Source organism: Eretmochelys imbricata, chromosome 8 (assembly GCF_965152235.1).
Source record: "Eretmochelys imbricata isolate rEreImb1 chromosome 8, rEreImb1.hap1, whole genome shotgun sequence".
NCBI classification, from domain to species: Eukaryota; Metazoa; Chordata; order Testudines; family Cheloniidae; genus Eretmochelys; species Eretmochelys imbricata.
The window spans coordinates 89,092,534-89,113,297 of record NC_135579.1 but is presented as its reverse complement, the minus strand read 5'-3'; the positions used below and the strand labels follow the sequence as shown (position 1 = coordinate 89,113,297).

The 20,764-nt window shown below is 42.4% G+C and overlaps 1 protein-coding gene across 1 annotated transcript in view; it reads left to right on the top strand.

The window, feature by feature from the left end:
- The window catches only part of SGIP1 (SH3GL interacting endocytic adaptor 1), a 106,089-nt gene that overhangs the window by 36,162 nt on the left and 49,163 nt on the right, over nucleotides 1–20,764 (top strand). The window contains exons 8-13 of the mRNA XM_077825368.1: nucleotides 6,521–6,532; nucleotides 8,435–8,459; nucleotides 9,842–9,893; nucleotides 16,315–16,400; nucleotides 17,315–17,407; nucleotides 18,850–18,924. Coding sequence (XP_077681494.1) covers nucleotides 6,521–6,532; nucleotides 8,435–8,459; nucleotides 9,842–9,893; nucleotides 16,315–16,400; nucleotides 17,315–17,407; nucleotides 18,850–18,924 — 343 coding nt within the window. The remainder of the gene's footprint in view (nucleotides 1–6,520; nucleotides 6,533–8,434; nucleotides 8,460–9,841; nucleotides 9,894–16,314; nucleotides 16,401–17,314; nucleotides 17,408–18,849; nucleotides 18,925–20,764) is intronic.

Sequence of the window (20,764 nt, the reverse complement as noted above, 5' to 3'; positions counted from 1 at the left end):
TACTAATGATGGCATCTATTCTTTCTCCTGTGGATTTAATTCAAAGGTATTTTTTAAATGAGCTAGGTTTCGCTTCCATTACATTTAATTATTTTCCCCTTTGGCTTGCATGAGAAGAGGAAACTTTGAGGGTGTTTTTTGCCCAAAGATTTATGGGATGAAATCCTGTTCCCAGTGTAGCCAATGAAAGTTTTCCCATCAACTTGGGTGGACCAGGATTTCACCCATGGTATGTTTAATGCACATTACATTGCATGTCCAGTTATCAGATGATGCGGAAACCAATAGTTCTATAGCATAACCTTTGCTGCTATAGTAACATTAACAATATGAATGTATTCTTGCCAAAGACTTGGTTATAAACGTTCATGCCATAACATTATGCAGGCCTACACAGAGTTTTGAACACTAAATGAGTTTTGTGGTCTGAGCACCAGATCTCAAGAGAGGAACTTCTAAATTCTAGTCTCATCTCTTATAATTACTCCTCCTATTGCCTTGGCCAAGTCCCTTGAACTTTCTGCCTCAATTGCCATCTGTAAAACAATGGTTTTCCTGACAGTAGGGAGTCTTGTGAGGTTTTGTTGGCTAATGTTTGGACTGAGAAGGGGGTTGTAAAATAAGCTGAGTGATAAGTTGTAGTTATTTAGGCATATTAGCTACATGTTCTGAAGCTGAACTCCCCTTTCTTCACTCTGCTACCTTACAGTACCTCTTATTAAAGTTTTCTTGTGGTATATGGTAAATATTTTTTTCTTCCAAAATAGTTTTGAATAGATTTGAAGTGAAACAAGTGGACTTTTACTTTATCATTTAAAGAAACCAAATGTTGAAGAAATTTTACAAAGTACCTTGATTTTTAATATGGAAGAAAATACTACCTTGATCAAATAAATAAATTATAAGAGGACTTGCTAACTAAGAAGAACAATATGTAAATTGACCTTGTAATTGTAGAAAAAAAATGTAAGGCCAGGTCCTTAACTCACCTAACTCAGTAGCGCTCAACTGAAGTTGGTGGAGCTATTGCATCTTACACTGGCTTTGGTTCTGGTCTATAAACTTCCCACTATCACAAAAATACCTTTTTTAATTCATTTTCTCTATACCACTGCAACTTCAATTTGAAGTTAATTAGTAAATTTTATGAGGCGCTTTTCTGCAGTGCATCTGTATTGCAGGTGGTATTGGATTTCGATGTGGCTTTTGTTTCCTCTTCCAGAAATATGGAACTTCTTGATCGTAGCTGTCTGCATAACAGTTCACAAATAACAGTCAAGTTTTATTAGAAAATCTAAATCATAATTTGAATGCTCTCCTGGCTTTTAAAAAAACACTCATGCCTTTAATTATCTAAGGTACTTTTGTTTACCCAGTGGCCAATGGACTTTGTCACTGGTCTGTTGAATTTCACATAGTTTTTTTCCTGCTTTACTTATTTCCTTTGCTGGGCAGTATAGACAGCTGCATTCATAGACATAAAATGGCCTACCTGCTGCAAAATGAGAGATGACTTGTCCCGTGGTAGGATAGATGAGCTAACCAAAGATACAGAGGTCTGGTCTAGTCTTCATTGTGCACATAACTCCCATAAACCTTAATGGAAGTAATACATGCAGAACAAGGGGAGAATACGGATCAGGGCAAAGACCAAAATATGAGATGGCACTGGGATAATGGGGAGTGGAGGGCTAGGGGGCTGGAGAATATGAGAGATATGCAATTAAGGTTTCAGTTGAATCTGACTATTTGTTATGTAAAACTACTGAAGTGCTCTGTTTTTTAAACAATTAAAATTCTTCTCAAACTTACACAAATACATACAATTAAAAGCCTCATTGGACTAATAAATTTATCACATCTACTCCATTAATGAAACATTCTTAATCTGATCAGATTCCTGAATTCAATAGAAAAAGGACTAACCTAGCAAAGGCTATCTTGAGTGGAACTGTCAACTATTCATTAACAAATATCACAGAGCTGTGGGAAAAGTCCGGAAAACATCAGCTGAACAGTCCTGTATTTATTGTACATCGAACTGACAGTGGAGCTTTGAGAAACAACAGGAGTATGCCCATGGCACTCGTGATTTTGACATGTCTGACTGACAGCATGTAAAGTTCCAAAACCCGACACCATCTGTCTGCAGAACACCTAGATAACTGAAACACAACTCTGAGATATGTTATGAGTAACTTCAATTTTGATTGACACATACATGGTGATAGTAAGTTGCAGTTTTTTATTACAGGAAAAAGATTACCAGTTGGCTACACCAAAGGAAAAAACAAAAAAACCCTCAAAGGCAGATTAGGAGGTTCCTTGGAAAACTGTGGAAAAACAACATGCATCCCTTCATTTACTTTCTTTGTGACTTTGACATAACTGGCCATGATGGCACATGTATCATGGCTTTTCCAGTTTCTTTTTTTCACAAGAATCTAACATTGAGAAATGTGAACATCTCAAATCCCTGACCTTATCTGGCAAAGAGGTCATAAGAACTTGTATGGTTCTTGATTTGGAACATCACCAGTTGCTTCTAAAACCTTATATGAATGTAATTGTTCTTGATTACAGATTATACGTCCCTGAAAAATTCCCTCTCCATTTTCGTTGTGACATTTGACATTAAGAATGTGTGTGTGTATTGGCAGGGAAAAGGGAGATGTCCTTGCCCCAGTTCAGTAACTGTCAATTACTATTTGCAGTAAATACACCACAATTCAGCTTAGTATTGTCTTCAAAAATGGTTAGTACTTTTGTATCAAATTCGTTAACCCAAAGACACTGTCTCTTTCAGGTATTTGTGCAGGTGTGAGAAGAATATTAATGGTTTTGAAGAATATGTAGTACCTTACTCTCAACTTTGTCACTGATTTCATGAAACTTAGTTTTATCCATAATTTTTAACTTATCTCTGCTGTAACACACACATGCTGTATATGTATATACATTCAGTTATATACAAGCGCACACAATGGGCCATATGTTCAGCCTTTCTCTGGTTGCTTTGCTTTGCTTTGCTCTGACAGCACAGAGCAGCCCAAAACCCTGCCAATCCAGCCCTCTGTGGGTTCCTCCTATGCTTATGTAGTAGCTCTAGGAGATGTGAACAGGAACACCAGTGTGTCTCATGGTTCCCAGCTACTGGTACAGCACTTAGGAGTCATAGGCAGCTAGAAGCAATTTAAAGGATATCTGAGGTTGCTGGAGTTTCTAACCCCAGGATCAGGGAGCTGCAGAGTACCTTAAAGCAGACCCCACTTCCCACCCACTGCACCAAGCTTGTCAGCTGCAGCTGAAGATCTATGCCGGCATCTTCTTTATTGCTTGTATCAGTGTGTAAAGTTATAGCGATACCAAAGCGAATCCAAGCCAAAGAAATAACATCCTGTGTTGTCCAAACATGGTCCGTGAAGCTAGTAACATAGCTGATGGGAGCACACATAGAAGGTTCTCATTGGGGCTTAGTGTCCTTTTAAATAAGGAATGGATTTTCATAGAAACATAGAAGTTAATCATAAAAAAGTAGGACTCGAAGGGACCTCAATAGGTCATCTAGTCCAGTCTCTGCACTTAAGGCAGAACTACATAATAACTAGACCATTCCTGACAGGTTTGTCTAACTTGTTCGTAAAAATCTCCAGTGATGGAGATTCTACAACCTCTCTAGGGCTTTCATATTCATTGGAAGACACTTAGGAGAGAATACTGATAAACTCCATGAATATGCACAGCTTTCTACCCCATTATACCTCTGAAGCATACGCCAAAGTGTTGGCTTATTATATTCTTTTCTTGTTCTGCTACTGAGTTACCTTTGTCTGTACAGTAGTAAGGACACAGGAGTACCCAGAACCACAAGTTCAGACTTTTTTTGGCTGGGGATGGGGGGTGGGGTTAATTGCTACCTCATAATCCTTTCTTCTTGTGCTCCACCTCTGGCTGAGTATTCTTACTCACTCTTTTTACATTGGCTCACATTAACAAGTATTTTTCCTTATCGATAATACAGTCATCATTTTGCTGGTACAGCATGTTCTCAAACCCTGTGATTTTCATTTCAATCAACTGAAAATTTCCAAGGAAATATTTTCTCTTTCTGTTAATGGCAATTATTCCTCTCCTGAAAATAACCTTTTGTAGAGCTTTTTTTTTTTTTTAACCTCATTGTTACCCTGGCATTCAAAACTAACTGCCTCTCAGTCCAGTTCTGTTTCTCAAATATATATATAATGTACTCATCACCATGGTATTTAGGTGCCGTCTATTTGAAATAGTTGCTGGTCTGTTGCAGTTTCTTTATCCTCACAAGATTTGGGTTTGAAGAATGTCTTCCCAGGGGAGGTCTGTGGCTGGTTTTCGGCAGTGTTCTCAAAGTTTAAAGACACCTCCGGGTGAGATTACACCCTGCATAGATTGCATAACCCATTAAACTGCATTGTAGAGGTGGGTGAGAATTGAGGTGTCTTTAAAACATGTGGGCTCCATTTGACACCTGACTTAGCACCCAAAAATACTTAATTTCTTTTAACAAAAGGCTTCCTGTAGCCTGGTAAATTAAATATATATTTTAAATGGCGCTTCAAATATTTTGAGTTTATTCTTATATTAATATACCTTTTTTTAAATTCTGGGTTTTTCCCCTCCTCATGGAAGGGTCCTGTGAGCTCCAATGATGCCTCCTCCCTGACTTTTCCTCTTGAGAAGAAACTGTCATCTTTCAATTATCTATCAAATTGTAGCATTTTGTGATTTACAAATGTGGATTAAAATTAAACCAGCCAACTGCTGTTCGCTTTGAATCTGACCTGGGCCTTGACTCCAGGTGTCTTGAGGTGAAAGGCTAGTGCCCCAAGCTAGATAATTTTTATAACGTATTTTAAGCTTAGTACTTCAGTGGATTGTTAGTCAGAGATTTGAACTGTGACAAACAAGTCCCTCTGACTCTATCTTATTAGTCTCATGGTGTAAGAGAAGCTAAAGTGGCTGAAAATTGTGCAGAGACAATTCCAGGTGCTACAGGAACAAGGAACAAAATGAGCTTATTCCTATAGAGATCACTAGGACACACTTCGTTGTTTATGGTAGATATTTTTACTGTAAAAAAGCAACATGACCTGGTGCTTAGTTCCTGGGACTTTGAGTTTGGAACTACTGAGTTCTAATAGCAGCTCCTCATGACTCTGGGCTAATCACGTGCCCCCAGTCCTGCAGTGAGCTCCAGTGGCTCTAATATCGGTAATATCTAGCATTCTTACATCTCAGCTCAGGGGGAATTAAGGTTGCTCAGCACCTAAGAGTCATGTCCTTAGTCCTCTATCTCTGTTTATTTTCTTCCTCTGTAAAACTTGGATAAGAATATGGTACCTCCTTCCCAGGTGCACTGAGCATTGATTGTGAAGCATTTTGAAAAATGTAATATTTAAAACACTCTTGAGGCTTAATATATAAAACATGTTGAGTATTTGCTATCCCCTGTAGCCCTAATATTACTATCTCAGAGAGGGAGAGAGATCTATATGTCTGGACTGTGCCTGTCCTAGAGCATTGGCTTCTTGGGACAAGGACAATCTGGAATGCGTTGTACACACCAGTGTTCAGTTCCCACTCTCCCTCTCTCTCTGTAGTTGTGATGACCCCCAACAATAATTAAAATACTGCATTTGATCATTTTAATTTGCCTCTTCCTGAAAAATTATCCATTGACTCAGCTTTATTTTATGGCATGATCCTAAAGAACTGAGGAATTATTGCAAAGACAGAACAAGAGGAAGGGAACTTGATCTTGAGATCAGATGCATACATGTTAAGTCTCCACAGGTTGGATACCATCTCTCAGGCTTCCTCAAGAAATCTCCTGTGTTTTCTCCCATGGTTTTTTTCTTGAAACTGTTTATGTGGGTGGGTTCAGACAACTCTTCTCCATTGTGCAATCTCCCAGCACTCTCCCTCTGCTCTCCACGAGCTGGTCATATTGTGAGGAGTATGGTAGCTGAGAACAGAGGAGCCTGAAAGACAACATGAGCCATGCAAACCAGCCCATCTGCTTGCCCAGTACTCCTGAGAGAGGAAAGGTGCTTGTAAGGGGGTTTCTAACTTCAGAACTGAGTTGTGAGGAGGGGAGAGCTTCAGTGCCGCAGGAATGAGGGGAGGGAGAAGATGCTTGTAGAGGTGCCTGAGGGGTGTACTTATTACATCTAAAGTTGGGTACTTCAGGCACCCTAACAGACATCTTCCATCCCACTGTGATTCTGCAGCCTAATGTTTATGTAGCTTACCCCCAAAATTCCTGACAGCCTTGTAACTCTCTAAAAAGGGTATATAAAGCAGGTTCATGTCATCACCATTAATGAGCAAAACCCAAATTTGGGTGGGAGTGGGGGTGTGGGAGTTCACTTTTCAAAACACTTTATCTATTTAATTAGAAAAATCTCATATTACCCAAGTCTGTTTACTGATCTGTCATTCTCTGACTAGGTGTCTGTTCTCTCTTCCTTCTTGCTGATCACAGAGGCGCAGCCCGGTAAGAACTCTTACAATTTTGTAGTCCTTACATTTGTTGTGAAAATGGCTGACTGGTTGTTGGGGTCTGGTTTATTTAGCCTTAAATCATTTTTTCCCTAGGTATCTGTAGTGAAGTAAATGAATGTAAACTTTATTTGGTGTAAGGTTTTTTGTTTGTTTGTTTGTTTGTTTTTAAACCTTCTGAATGATGTATCAGAGAGAAGTCAATATACATGTTTCTTTGTTCAAATACATATGTATTTGTATTAGTCGCTCAGGGTTCAGTCCAGCAGCGGTGTGAATTATAGTTATAGTGAGTTATAGTTATGAGAGCAGGCCTGAGCCATCAGTGCTTTGTTACTGGGCTGCTGAGCATGGTGTAGTGTTGTTCTTGCAGTCCAAAAGGGTGAAGAAAACCGAAGGGAGAAGGTGCTTCAGGCTAATGGCAAGAACACTGTGCCCAGCATGCACGCTAAAGCATTGAGCATCTTGTTGTGGGAGATGTTCCATGAGACCCTTCTGAGGTGTTCTCCCATGGCTGCCCCTGCCCTGTTGCTTAAGAGCTGGCCTTAAAAGAACACAGGAATAGGTGCTTGGAATAAATTAAAATCCTGAAAATGGCTGCCATTCATATCAATTGCATTTCAGTACCTATTCCTCAAACATGCCCTATCCTTGCCCCCCCGGCCATTCTGTCCACATCCCCCACAACTCCATTGCTCACTTCAGTGGAATTAGAGGTTTGCTGACCTTGCTGAACACTGTCCAGGGAAGCTAGACCACTGCTCTCCTCACTTTTCTCAGTAGTGCTCTGTAGACTTCTGGATAAACCTCTGCTCTGTGCAATTCCACTGCTCTGCCTGATGGCTAATGGGACCAGCAGCCCTCAAGGCAAATGTGAATGAACTTGTAGAAAACATGATGTTGGAGGGAGAAAATATGCCCTTCCCTCAAAATCAGAAACTTTCCTAGAGCAGCTATTCCCCCATCATGCATGGGGAAAAAAGGCTTCTCCTTTGTGTCATGAAGGTAAGGGAAACCCTTGCATTAAGAAATGTCACATAGAGCTGTGGCATAGGTAATTTACTAGGTTATTACCACATAACATTGCACCATGGTAACTGCATTAGGAACAACCATAAGCATGTTAACATTGCTGTATTGTCTCATGTTGTTGACAAATAACCACCCGTCACCTCTGATGTCCCCGTCCCCCTCCACCGGAGATGTGTATTACAAATACATACTGCATCTTCTTTTCCCCTTCTCTTTTTTAGAGGTCGGTCTGTTGTATATCTGATTTTTTTTCTCCTGTTTTAACAATTTCTACTTCTAATAGTCTTCTGGATTCTTACTAGTTCACAAGCAGCCTGAAGTGTTCCCTAGGTCTTTCACTAGCTTGCCAGTGTGTTTAATGTAGGGGTGTGTGTGTGTGTGTGTGTGTGTGTGTGTGTGTGTATATACACACACATATACACACACACACACACACACACACACACACTATATGACACGGTTTAAAATACTGAAAGTAGGTCACTTGATTTAGACCAATTTATAGACCATCAAAGTTCAGGATTGTTTTAAAGGATTCATCGCAATTAAAAATGACTAATCAATTTACAATCAAGTCAGCTGTAAACACAACATTCCCAGGTAATGGGTTTATCTGGCTCGCAATCCTTTTCATTATTTATCTCTGTCCTCCTCAAATCAGGAGCAAAACTGATTCCATAACATGTACATGTGTGTCATAAAGGTAATTACCAGTATGGATGGTGGATTGAAGTCAAATTTCATTTATTCCTTAGTATCGATGCTTGTCTTCTCAATCAAATTGAGATGTCCGCTTTTGTTACCTGTTTTACATATAAATTATGCTCACCTGGTCCTAAACCTTAGTGTTTGTTTCTAATTCCAGGGCGCAATTAAAAGGAATTTATCCAGTAAGTATATTTTTTTTAGCTTTCAGGAACAGATAGTGTCTCAAGAAGATTGATTCTCTCATGAACTTTAAAGAAGGCAAATTTACTTCAAAACGTGCTTCTCTATGTAGTTTTCAAAGTACACTTAAACTTTCATTTCCCAAAGAGTAACTCTTAAAGGAGAACTCTAGGTACTGTATTAATGGCTGAGTCCTTGAAATGGATTTGGGATGCAGTGCATGTGCCATTGAACTGCGGTATGTAGTGTTCCACCCTTCAAGAATGTGTTGCTTATAAAATTAACTTAGTCCAGAGGTGGCCAAACTATGGCCTGCGGGCCACATCTGGCCCGTGGGACTGTCCTGTCTGGCTCCTGAGCTCCCGGCCAGGGAGGCTAGCTCCCGGCCCCTCCTCTGCTGTTCCCCCTCCTCCGCAGCTACGCTGCCGTGCGGGCAGCACTCTGGGCGGCGGGGCTGCACGCTTATGCTGGGCTGGGCGGCGGGGCTGCCAGACATGCTGCTCTGAGTGGCATGGTAAGGGGGCTGGGGCCGGGGCCAGGGGGTTGATGGGGCAGGGGGTCCCGGGGGATAGTCAGGGGACAGGGAGCAGGGGGTGGTTGGATAGGGCAGAGGTTCTGGGTGGGGAGGGGATGGGGAACAGCGGTGGCGGTTAGGGGCGGGGGTCCTGGGAGGGGGTCAAGGAGCGGGGGTGGGGTTGGATGGGTGGGAGGTTCTGAGGGGGGCAGTCAGGGGGTGGGAAGTGGGAGGGGTCGGATGGGGCGGAGGCCAGGCTTTTTGGGGAGGCACAGTCTTCCCTACCCGGCCCTCCATACAGTTTCACACTCCAATGTGGTCCTCTGGCCAAAAAGTTTGCCCACCCCTGACTTAGTCTATTAATGTGATATGATGCCTCTAAAGTCAAAAGGCGCATGGAGCATTCTAAGTTGAGGGTACACAACCCTGTTCAACAGACTATGTTTCTTAAACTGTCAAATAGTCCCAACCACACAATTTTTAATAAGGAGGAATGAAGAAGGCAAAGCTAGTGCTTATGCCTTTGCACTCTCAAGTCAGAAAAATTAGGTAGCAGACAACTAGATTCTGCTTTCTCTGCAGACAGCTATACAATGGGCTTGGTATTGGCAACTTGCTGAATACATATATTTGTATATTAAGAGATTAATATATTTGTTGAGGAGCTGAATTACACTTCTTCACCTTATTATGGGTTGAGATCACACAGCCTCTTACTTCTGTGTCAGTGACCAAGTTTAATTTTTAGTATGAAGTGCATGCTAGTTTCATGTAGTTGATGTGACCCACATCTTTGAGTAGTTCATGTGAAAAATTGAGATACAGAACTCAAGTGAAAACTGATCTAAACAGAACTATCATATGTAACAGGTGAAGAGATAGCAAGACCTAGGCGTTCAACACCAACTCCAGAACTTGTAAGGTCAGTATGAAAGAAATTGTAAATTAATCTAGATATTGCACAAATATTAGTCTGGGATCCTTGCACCAAAGGTAGAGATGAGCAGTTAACTTATTACCTAACCCACAACTACTTTGGGAGTGGATACCCTGTTAGTTTTGTACATGAAAATCTGTAAAACTATCTAGATTTGATACCATTCTTGGTAGCAACTTCAGGAAAAAAGCATTTCTTAAAAACACCATCTCCAGCACTTCATCTTACTTCCTGGAACCAATCATAATTTTAAGAATGATGTAAAAAAGTGGAAGTGCCCTCCATGATGTAAAGTAAATTTTATCAATATATTCTCCTGCCTGCTGGGTCAAGATGACTCAGGGTATGTCTACACTACAAAATTAGGTCGAATTTGTAGAAGTCGGTTTTTTAGAAATCGTTTTTATATATTTGTGTGTGTGTGTCCCCTCAGAAAATGCTCTAAGTGCATTAAATGCATTAACTCGGCGGAGTGCTTTCACAGTACCGAGGCAAGCGTCGACTTCCGGAGTGTTGCACTGTGGGTAGCTATCCCACAATTCCCGCAGTCTCCACTGCCCATTGGAATTCTGGATTGAGATCCCAATGCCTGATGGGACTAAAACATTGTTGCTGGGTACATATCGTCAGGCCCCCGTTCCCTCCCTCCCTCCGTGAAAGCAGCAGCAGACAATTGTTTCGCGCCTTTTTTCTTGAGTTACCTGTGCAGACGCCGTACCACGGCAAGCATGGAGCCCGCTCAGGTAACCGTCATTGTATGTCTCTTGGGTGCTGGCAGACGTGGTACTGCATTGCTACACAGCAGCAGCAACCCCTTGCCTTGTGGCAGCAGACGGTGCAGTAGGACTGGTAGCCGTCATCGTCATGTCCGAGGTGCTCCTGGCCACGTCGGCCAGGAGCGCCTGGGCAGAAATGGGTACAGGGACTACATTGGAAGTGACTTGACCAGGTCATTCTCTTTAGTCCTGCAGTCAGTCCTATTGAACCATCTTATGGTGAGCAGGCAGGCGATACGGATTGCTAGCAGTCCTACTGTACCATCTTCTGCCAGGCAGGCAAGAGATGAGATGGCTAGCAGTCCTACTGCATCATCTTCTGCCGAGCAGCCATGAGATGTGGATGGCTTGCAGTCCTTCTGCACCATCTGCTGCCAGCCAAAGATGTAAAAGACAGATGGAGTGGATCAAAACAAGAAATAAACCAGATTTTTTTGTACTCATTTGCTTTCCTCCCTCCCCCGTCTAGGGGACTCATTCCTCTAGGTCATACTGCAGTCACTCACAGAGAAGGTGCAGCGAGGTAAATCTAGCCATGTATCAATCAGAGGTCAGACAACCTGCTTGTTCCAATAAGAACAATTACTTAGGTGCACCATTTCTTATTGGAACCCTCCGTGAAGTCCTGCCTGAAATACTCATTGATGTAAAGCCACCCCCTTTGTTGATTTTAATTCCCTGTAAGCCAACCCTGTAAACCATGTCGTCAGTCGCCCCTCCCTCCGTCAGAGCAACGGCAGACAATCGTTCTGCATCTTTTTTCTGTGCGGATGCCATACCAAGGCAAGCATGGAGGCCGCTCAGCTCACTTTGGCAATTAGGAGCACATTAAACACCACATGCATTATCCAGCAGTATATGCAGCACCAGAACCTGGCAGAATGATACCGGGCGAGGAAGCAACGTCAGCGCAGTCACGTGAGTGATCAGGACATGGACACAGATTTCTCTGAAAGCATGGGCCCAGCCAATGCATGCATCATGGTGCTAATGGGGCAGGTTCATGCTGTGGAACGCTGATTCTGGGCTCGGGAAACAAGCACAGACTGGTGGGACCGCATAGTGTTGCAAGTCTGGGACGATTCCCAGTGGCTGCGAAACTTTCGCGTGTGTAAGGGCACTTTCATGGAACTTTGTGACTTGCTTTCCCCTGCCCTGAAGCGCATGAATACCAAGATGAGAGCAGCCCTCACAGTTGAGAAGCGAGTGGCGATAGACCTGTGGAAGCTTGCAACGCCAGACAGCTACCGATCAGTTGGGAATCAATTTGGAGTGGGCAAATCTACTGTGGGGGCTGTTGTGATGCAAGTAGCCCACGCAATCAAAGATCTGCTGATATCAAGGGTAGTGACCCTGGGAAATGTGCAGGTCATAGTGAATGGCTTTGCTGCAGTGGGATTCCTAACTGTGGTGGGGCCATAGACGGAACCCATATCCCTATCTTGGCACCAGAGTACCAAGCCAGCGAGTACATAACCGCAAGGGGTACTTTTCAATAGTGCTGCAACCTCTGGTGGATCACAAGGGACGTTTCACCAATATCAACGTGGGATGGCCGGGAAAGGTACATGACGCTCGCATCTTCAGGAACTCTGGTCTGTTTCAAAAGCTGCGGGAAGGGATTTACTTCCCAGACCAGAAAATAACTGTTGGGGATGTTGAAATGCCTATAGTTATCCTTGGGGACCCAGCCTACTCCTTAATGCCCTGGCTCATGAAGCCGTACACAGGCAGCCTGGACAGTAGTCAAGAGCTATTCAACTACAGGCTGAACAAGTGCAGAATGGTGGTAGAATGTGCATTTGGACGTTTAAAGGCGCGCTGGCGCGGTTTACTGACTTGCTTAGACCTCAGCAAAACCAATATTCCCACTGTTATTACTGCTTGCTGTGCGCTCCACAATATCTGTGAGAGTAAGGGGGAGACGTTTATGGCGGGGTGGGAGGTTGAGGCAAACCGCCTGGCTGCTGGTTACGCGCAGCCAGACACCAGGGCGGTTAGAAGAGCACAGGAGGGCATGGTGCACATCAGAGAAGCTTTGAAAACCAGTTTCATGACTGGCCAGGCTACGGTGTGAAAGTTCTGTTTGTTTCTCCTTGATGAAACCCCCTGCCCCTTGGTTCACTCTACTTCCCTGTAAGCTAACCACCCTCCTCTCCTCCCTTTGATCACCGCTTGCAGAGGCAATAAAGTCATTGTTGCTTCACATTCATGCATTCTTTATTCATTCATCACACAAATAGGGGGATGACTACCAAGGTAGCCCAGGAGGGGTGGTGGAGGAGGGAAGGAAAATGCCACACAGCACTTTAAAAGTTTACAACTTTAAAATTTATTGAATACCAGCCTTCTGTTTTTTGGGCAATCCTCTGTGGTGGAGTGGCTGGTTGGCCGGAGGACCCCCTACCACGTTCTTGGGCATCTGGGTCAGGAGGCTATGGAACTTGGGGAGGAGGGCGTTTGGTTACACAGGGTCTGTAGTGGCAGTCTGTGCTCCAGCTGCCTTTGCTGCAGCTCAACCATACACTGGAGCATACTGGTTTGATCCTCCAGCAGCCTCAGCATTGAATCCTGCCTCTTCTCATCACGCTGCCGCCACATTTGAGCTTCAGCCCCGTCTTCAGCCCGCCACTTACTCTCTTCAGCCCGCCACCTCTCCTCCCGGTCATTTTGTGCTTTCCTGCATTCTGACATTATTTGCCTCCACGTATTCATCTGTGCTCTGTCAGTGTGGGAGGACAGCATGAGCTCAGAGAACATTTCATCACGAGTGAGTTTTTTTTTCTTTCTAATCTTCACTAGCCTCTGGGAAGGAGAAGATCCTGTGATCATTGAAACACATACAGCTGCTGGAGAAAAAAAAAAGGGACAGCGGTATTGAAAAAGACACATTTTATAAAACAGTGGCTACACTCTTTCAGGGTAAACCTTGCTGTTAACATTACATACATAGCACATGTGCTTTCGTTACAAGGTTGCATTTTGCCTCCCCCCACCGCGTGGCTACCCCCTCAACCCTCCCCCCTCCCCATGGCTAACAGTGGGGAACATTTCTGTTCAGCCACAGGCAAACAGCCCAGCAGGAACGGGCACCTCTGAAGAAAAGCACCCTATTTCAACCAGGTGACCATGAATGATATCTCACTCTCCTGAGGATAACACAGAGAGATAAAGAACGGATGTTGTTTGAACGCCAGCAAACATACACTGCAATGCTTTGTTGTACAATGATTCCCGAGTACGTGTTACTGGCCTGGAGTGGTAAAGTGTCCTACCGTGGAGGACGCAATAAGGCTGCCCTCCCCAGAAACCTTTTGCAAAGGCTTTGGGAGTACATCCAGGAGAGCCGCGAATGCCAGGGCAAATTAATCCTTTCACATGCTTGCTTTTAAACCATGTATAGTATTTTAAAAGGTACGCTCACCGGAGGTCCCTTCTCCACCTGCCGGGTCCAGGAGGCAGCCTTGGGTGGGTTCGGGGGGTACTGGCTCCAGGTCCAGGGTGAGAAACAGTTCCTGGCTGTCGGGAAAACTGGTTTCTCCGCTTGCTTGCTATGAGCTATCTACAACCTCATCATCATCATCTTCTTCTTCGTCCCCAAAACCTGCTTCCGTGTTGCCTCCATCTCCATTGAAGGAGTCAAACAACACGGCTGGGGTAGTGGTGGCTGAACCCCCTAAAATGGCATGCAGCTCATCATAGAAGCGGCATGTTTTGGGCTCTGACCCGGAGCGGACGTTCACCTCTCTGGTTTTCTGGTAGGCTTGCCTCAGCTCCTTAAGTTTCGCACTGCTTCGGGTCCCTGTTATGGCCTCTGTCCTTCATGCCCTGGGAGATTTTGACAAAGGTTTTGGCATTTCGAAAACTGGAAAGGAGTTCTGATAGCACGGATTCCTCTTCCCAGACAGCGATCAGATCCCATACCCCCCGTTCAGTCCGTGCTGGAGCTCTTTTGCGATTCTGGGACTTCATCATGGTCACCTCTGCTGATGAGCTCTGCATGGTCACCTGCAGCTTGCCACGCTGGCCAAACAGGAAATGAGGTTCAAAAGTTCGCGGTTCTTTTCCTGTCTACCTGGCCAGTGCATCTGCGTTGAGAGTGCTGTCCAGAGCGGTAACAATGGAGCACTCTGGGATAGCTCCCGGAGGCCAATACCGTCCAATTGTGTCCACAGTACCCCAAATTCGACCCGGCAAGGCCGATTTAAGCACTAATCCACTTGTCGGGTGGAGTAAGGAAATCAATTTTAAGAGCCCTTTAAGTCGAAAAAAAGGGCTTCATCGTGTGGACGGGTGCAGGTTTACGTCGATTTAACGCTGCTAAATTCGACCTAAAGTCCTCGTGTAGACCAGGGCTCAGTGCCTGCTTGAAGAGTTCACTGTGTGCTTTAAGACTGATAAGAAAGCTTTATTTATCTCTACTTAGCTCCTGACCTGTGACAACTTAGCTGTCTGGTTATCACTAGCACAGCCACCTTCCATTTCACAGGTGGCTTTGCTGTATTTCACTGATGGGTGTCTAGTGTGTAATCAGACTTTTGCCTGTCTTGTTTGTAATCCATTTACCAAGCTATATTATTTGGGACCTTTGGTTGAAAGGTCAATCAAATCTTATGTAAATGTCAGTAATGGTATTTATTCATGATGCTTCCTCTCATGCTCACTATAACAACTTTGTAAGGCTATCAGATGCCATGGTGATAGGCACTATATCAAAATCTTAATAGACAGAGAAGCATACCACAGCAAATGCAGGAATAAAGACCTGTTGAGGCCATTTATATTAGTTTTCTTTATTCATGTTGGGATGATGCCATGATATTATAAAACAATCAGGTCTCTTCTCATCTTTGGAATAAAGCTATGGAATGAAACAGAAAAAAAGATAGCCAAGCCAAACATTTAATGTTAAACATCCCCCTCAGGGTTATGTTCTGCCACTGATGTGCAAGTAATTCATATCCAGAGTAATACTTGTTTGTATTAACAGGAGTTATCTATGTGATCTGTCTATATTAGTGCCTAGCTCCTTGTGTAGTATCTAAGCAATCTAATGGGTCCATGGCACTAGCAAAGATCCTTGTCACCTGAACTAAAGAAGAATCTTCACATTGGCTGTGTCTGCAGTGCAACTATGGGAGGGAGGGGTGTGAATCGCAGCACACATTGAAATGCTGCAATGCTCTGTAACTGCCCTGTGTGGACACTGCAGGCATGAACTAAAAGGTACCTAGTTTGTATTAGCATAGTCCTCTTCAAACTGGACAACTTTAACGTGAACCAGGTACTTTTTAGTTTGTGCCAGCAGCATTCACCTGGGTCAGTTACAGCACTTTGATGTATGCTGCACCTCAAACCCCTGTAGTCCGACAGGGCAGTACAGACAAGTTCTCGGTAAACCTAAGGGTTTTCTTCTTCCCTGTGGGTCAGCCACTAGCAGGCTGTTTAGTCAGACACTTGATCAATGCTGGCAGTATCTCCAGTAGAGAATGTGGTATGCATACATGCTATAAAACTTTAATGCCACAGGTAGCACTGAGAGGCTAACACTTCAGAACCTCTTTATCTTTTAAGCCCATTTACAGTTTGTTCCTTACATTTCTTATGCTAATATTTGTATTATCCTGCAGCAAAAAAGCCCCAGATGATCCTTCAGCCCTTGCCCCACTGTTTGGCCCACCACTGGAGTCAGCATTTGAGGAACAAAAGTTGGAAGGTATAAAAATCGACAGGGGGTGGGTTGCTTGCTTGTTTGTTTACTAGCCTGGCCATTTTTAAAAAATGGGAACGTTAGTTTGAAATAAGCCTTCTTAAAAAATAAGTTCTGTAATAAGGTCAAATGTGCAACAAGTCTACTTGATCACTCTCCCTGCCATTGAGACATTGCACCCTAGCTAACTCCTTCCTGTACAATATATAGAAACTGGCACAGTCTGCAGATTATAAATTGATGATAAACATTTAACTAGCAGTTCCAGAGCATGCAAAATAATTACCCTCTCACGAAATAAAATTTAATCAATAATCAGTTTTGTAAGTAACTTACACTTCTGATACAAACCAAACCATAGTCACAGGGGATATCATATGCTCCTGGTGTAGGTCCTTCAATCCAATATAAACAGAACCACAGCGGGGATATAATTTTCTGGAGTATCTCTCTGTTGAATAAAGAAAAGGAGTACTTGTGGCACCTTAGAGACTAACAAATTTATTTGAGCATAGCTTTCATGAGCTACAGCTCACTTCATCAGTGAGCTGTAGCTCATGAAAGCTTATGCTCAAATAAATTTGTTAGTCTCTAAGGTGCCACAAGTACTCCTTTTCTTTTTGCGAATACAGACTAACATGGTTGCTACTCTGAAACCTCTCTGAATATGTAACATCCTGGCATTTTCTCTGTGAATGTGATTTTCTATGTTGGGCAGATAGACCAGGCTTTTGAAACCCTTTTAAAAGGAACATCAGCTCCGGCCAGACAATGAGTCAGGGAGAAACATGTGCCAATCCAAGTACTGATGGAATGTTTGTATCTTCTGTCTGGTAGAAATTGGTACTGATAATTAATTAGTGGATTCTATAATTGAAATTAAATATTTTGTATTATGTGATTTATGTTTGTGTTCTTAGCTCCTTTAGATCAGACAGAGATATGGGGCTCTGTCCAGCCAGTGAATTCCAGTTTAGACTCTCCAAAACTACCAAGACCTTTTCCAACTGGAAGTAAGTTAAGTGTGGATTATCAGTCTGAAAAATTTATCTGGGCTATGGTATACTATGAGAGTCTCTAACACTGTAATCATGTGGCAAGTTAGTTTATTTTTACTGGACTGACTTTAACTGCAACATACTAGAATGGAAAAAGGAGACATTCGTTTAATAATGTATTGGATGGATGGCTTTCAGAACAAAGGAGACAATGCACTTCATCCCTGGGGAGACACATTACATGCAGAGGATTATCTGAATTGGCAAGGCTAAATTTGACTCTGTTTATCTGAAGGAAGAGAGAGATCTAGGAACAAATACAGCATATGATAAATACTATAGCGCCTGCTTATCTCAAAGAAAGATCCCGCTATCCTAAATTGGATTCACAGTTATATCTCCAGAGGAAATCATAGAAATGTAGGACTGGAAGAGCCCTTGAGGTCATCTATTTCAGCCTGCTACACTGAGGGAGGACCAAATATACCTAGATATCCATGACAAATGTTTGTCTAACCTGTTCTTGAAAACCTCCGGTGATGGGGATACCACAACCTCCCCTGGAAACCTGTTCCAGTATTTACCTGTCCTCAATAGTTTGAAAGATTCTTCCTAATATCTAACCTAAATCTCCCTGTCTTCAGATTAAACCCATTACTTCTTGTCCTACCTTCAGTGGACATGGAGAACAATTGATTGTCCTCTTCATGTATTCAAAGATTGTTATCAGGGCCACCCTCAGTTGTCTTTTCTCAAGACTAAACATGCCCGGTGGTTGTTTTTTTTTAACCTGTCCTCATAGGTCATATTTTCTAAACCTTTTATCATTTTTGTTGCTCTCCTCTGAGCGCTCTGATTTTTTTCCACATCTTTCTTAAAGTGTGGTGCCCAGAACTGGACATTGTACTCCAGCTGACGTCTCATTGGTGCTGAGTAGAGCAGGACAATTGCCTCTTGTCTTATATATGACACTCCTGTTAATACACCCCAGAATGATATTATCCTTTTAGTAACTGCATCACACTGTTGTATCATAATCCATTTGTAATCCACTGTAACTCCCAGATCCCTTTCAGCAGTACTACTGCCTAGCCAGTTATTCCCCATTTTGTAGTTGTGCGTTTGATTTTTTCTTCCTAAGTGTAGTACTTTGCACTTGCCTTTATTGAAGTTCACCTTGATACAGATAGTGGTGATGCACACTAATTGCCCTATAATCATCATTTAATTATGCAAGGATTTTAAAATAGTCTACCATGATAAAAAGTCATAGTCATTATCTCTGTACTGAATTTTGGGACACATGTGCAATTAATCTTTATCAACTCTGCACCTTCAATGGCATTAAAAAGAAGACACCCTGAACAGGAGGAACCTACAAAGAATCAAACACACCATGTTTTATGAGCTTAATGCATCTCTTGAATTTATATTCTTTCCTCTGACCTGTTTTTCAGCACCTCCACCACTTCCACCAAAAAACATTCCAGCTACACCACCTAGGACTGGTTCTCCCTTAACAGTTGGTATAGGTAAGAAAGAGGCATTACGTTTATTAGCTCATGAAATAATACTGCATAAGATATATACCGTGCATAACTGAGCATGGTCCTGTAACCACTGACTCCAGAAGCCCCCCACCGACTTCAGTGCAATTTATGCATGTGTAAATGCTTACAGAATCAGGTCCATTCTGAGGAAATCTGCATAACGACCACGTATTTGAACGTACTTTATATGTTTAACTCACATGCATTTTATGTCTCCTTTTTATTTCCGATGTTTTGGCATCTATTGTGTTCAAAATTATACCACCTAAGTCCTCCATACAGAGCCCGTGATTTTTTTTGAATGATTGTCATCTTTACTATCTATTGGTTTATTTCCTCTCGCCCTTTTTAGTACTGAGCCATTTTAGTAAAGAAATGTGACACTAGTTCCAAAGTTATACCTGAAACTGTTATAGTAGCTCTTTAAATTGGCTTTTAACTTTCATTTTGAATGTTTTTTAAGGTTCAATTCTTATGAAATAAGGGTGCAAAACTAATGTTTCTTTTTCTAAGAGCAATTCAGGGTCTGATCCAGTCACTCTTGCACCCCAAACTCCTGTTGCTTTTCAAGGGGAGGCTTGGGTGCGAAGTTGGGATTTAATTTGGAATTAGAAAATCTCAGTGTTGTTCATGCAGAGGTATGCCAGAGAGCTATGTTAACTATAATACTGGTAAAGATCTATGCTGAAAGAAAGCTAGGCTATGTGGAATGCAACAGGAGTAAATGAGGTACTTATAGCATATGTTGCTCGCAGGCACAAATTTATCAACTAAAATCAGAACTGTATGTTTAAATAAAGAAATGCAATCATTGTTCTTTGATACAGATGCATTGCATGAAAAACAATAGTTACATTACGCAACATGAACATACAATGCAAACGTGGTATATTATTGAGCCATTTAGTCATATAGAATCTCTATGCAATGAACTTAGTGCTCTATTCATCAATATCTTTATTCACACTCGCGTATCTTCATTTTTCCATTTTATATCTATGCAGTCTGATGGCAGTTGTCTACCTGCATAAAATAGCATTCATCAACAAGAGCAAATGAAGTACGCAGCCATGTGTGACAATATATAGGCTGGCTTTTGGCTTGCAGCATATTTCAGTATGTATATCAAGTGTGGTAAAACAGAAAGGTCTCTTTTTAAAATTGAACATTTTACTCCCTAAAATACAGCATGAGTTCTCTGTGACAACAGAGTCGGAAGATGGTTTTCTAAAATCTAAGAATATGCAACAGATGTACACAGGAGTGTATGTAGTCATAATAGTAGTGGTGTAGTGGGTATAGCTGGGGACTCCTGGGTTCGACCATCTGTTGCCACTGACTGTGTGACTTTGGACAGATCACTGTGTTAATCAGTGTACCTCTTCATTAAATAGGTATTACACAACCTCCCTGTGATGTGGTTAGGCTTGCTTAACTTTGAGATCTTCCATAAAAGATGCTGTACTGTGTAAGTGTCCAGTCTGATCATCAGTATTCCACAGTAAGGAGAGAGAAAAATCTGAGTGCTAGAGGAATATGTGGGGTTTGTTTCCACTGGCTGCAATACAACTGGGTTGATGAATTCTATTTCCATATTGGTTACAAGGCTACATTTGCTCAAAAATTAACAACAAATGGGTGCGTGATGATTCAGTTCATGAGTAAAGCCTTTAAAAAACCTTGTATCCACAGTAGGTTACAGCTGAAACACATACACGCTATATGCTACAATATACTGCATGGACATTGCCAGTATATTTTATAAGTGTTCCAAAATAGTATATATGCATGTATAAATATGCAGATTATCTCAGGTAAATCT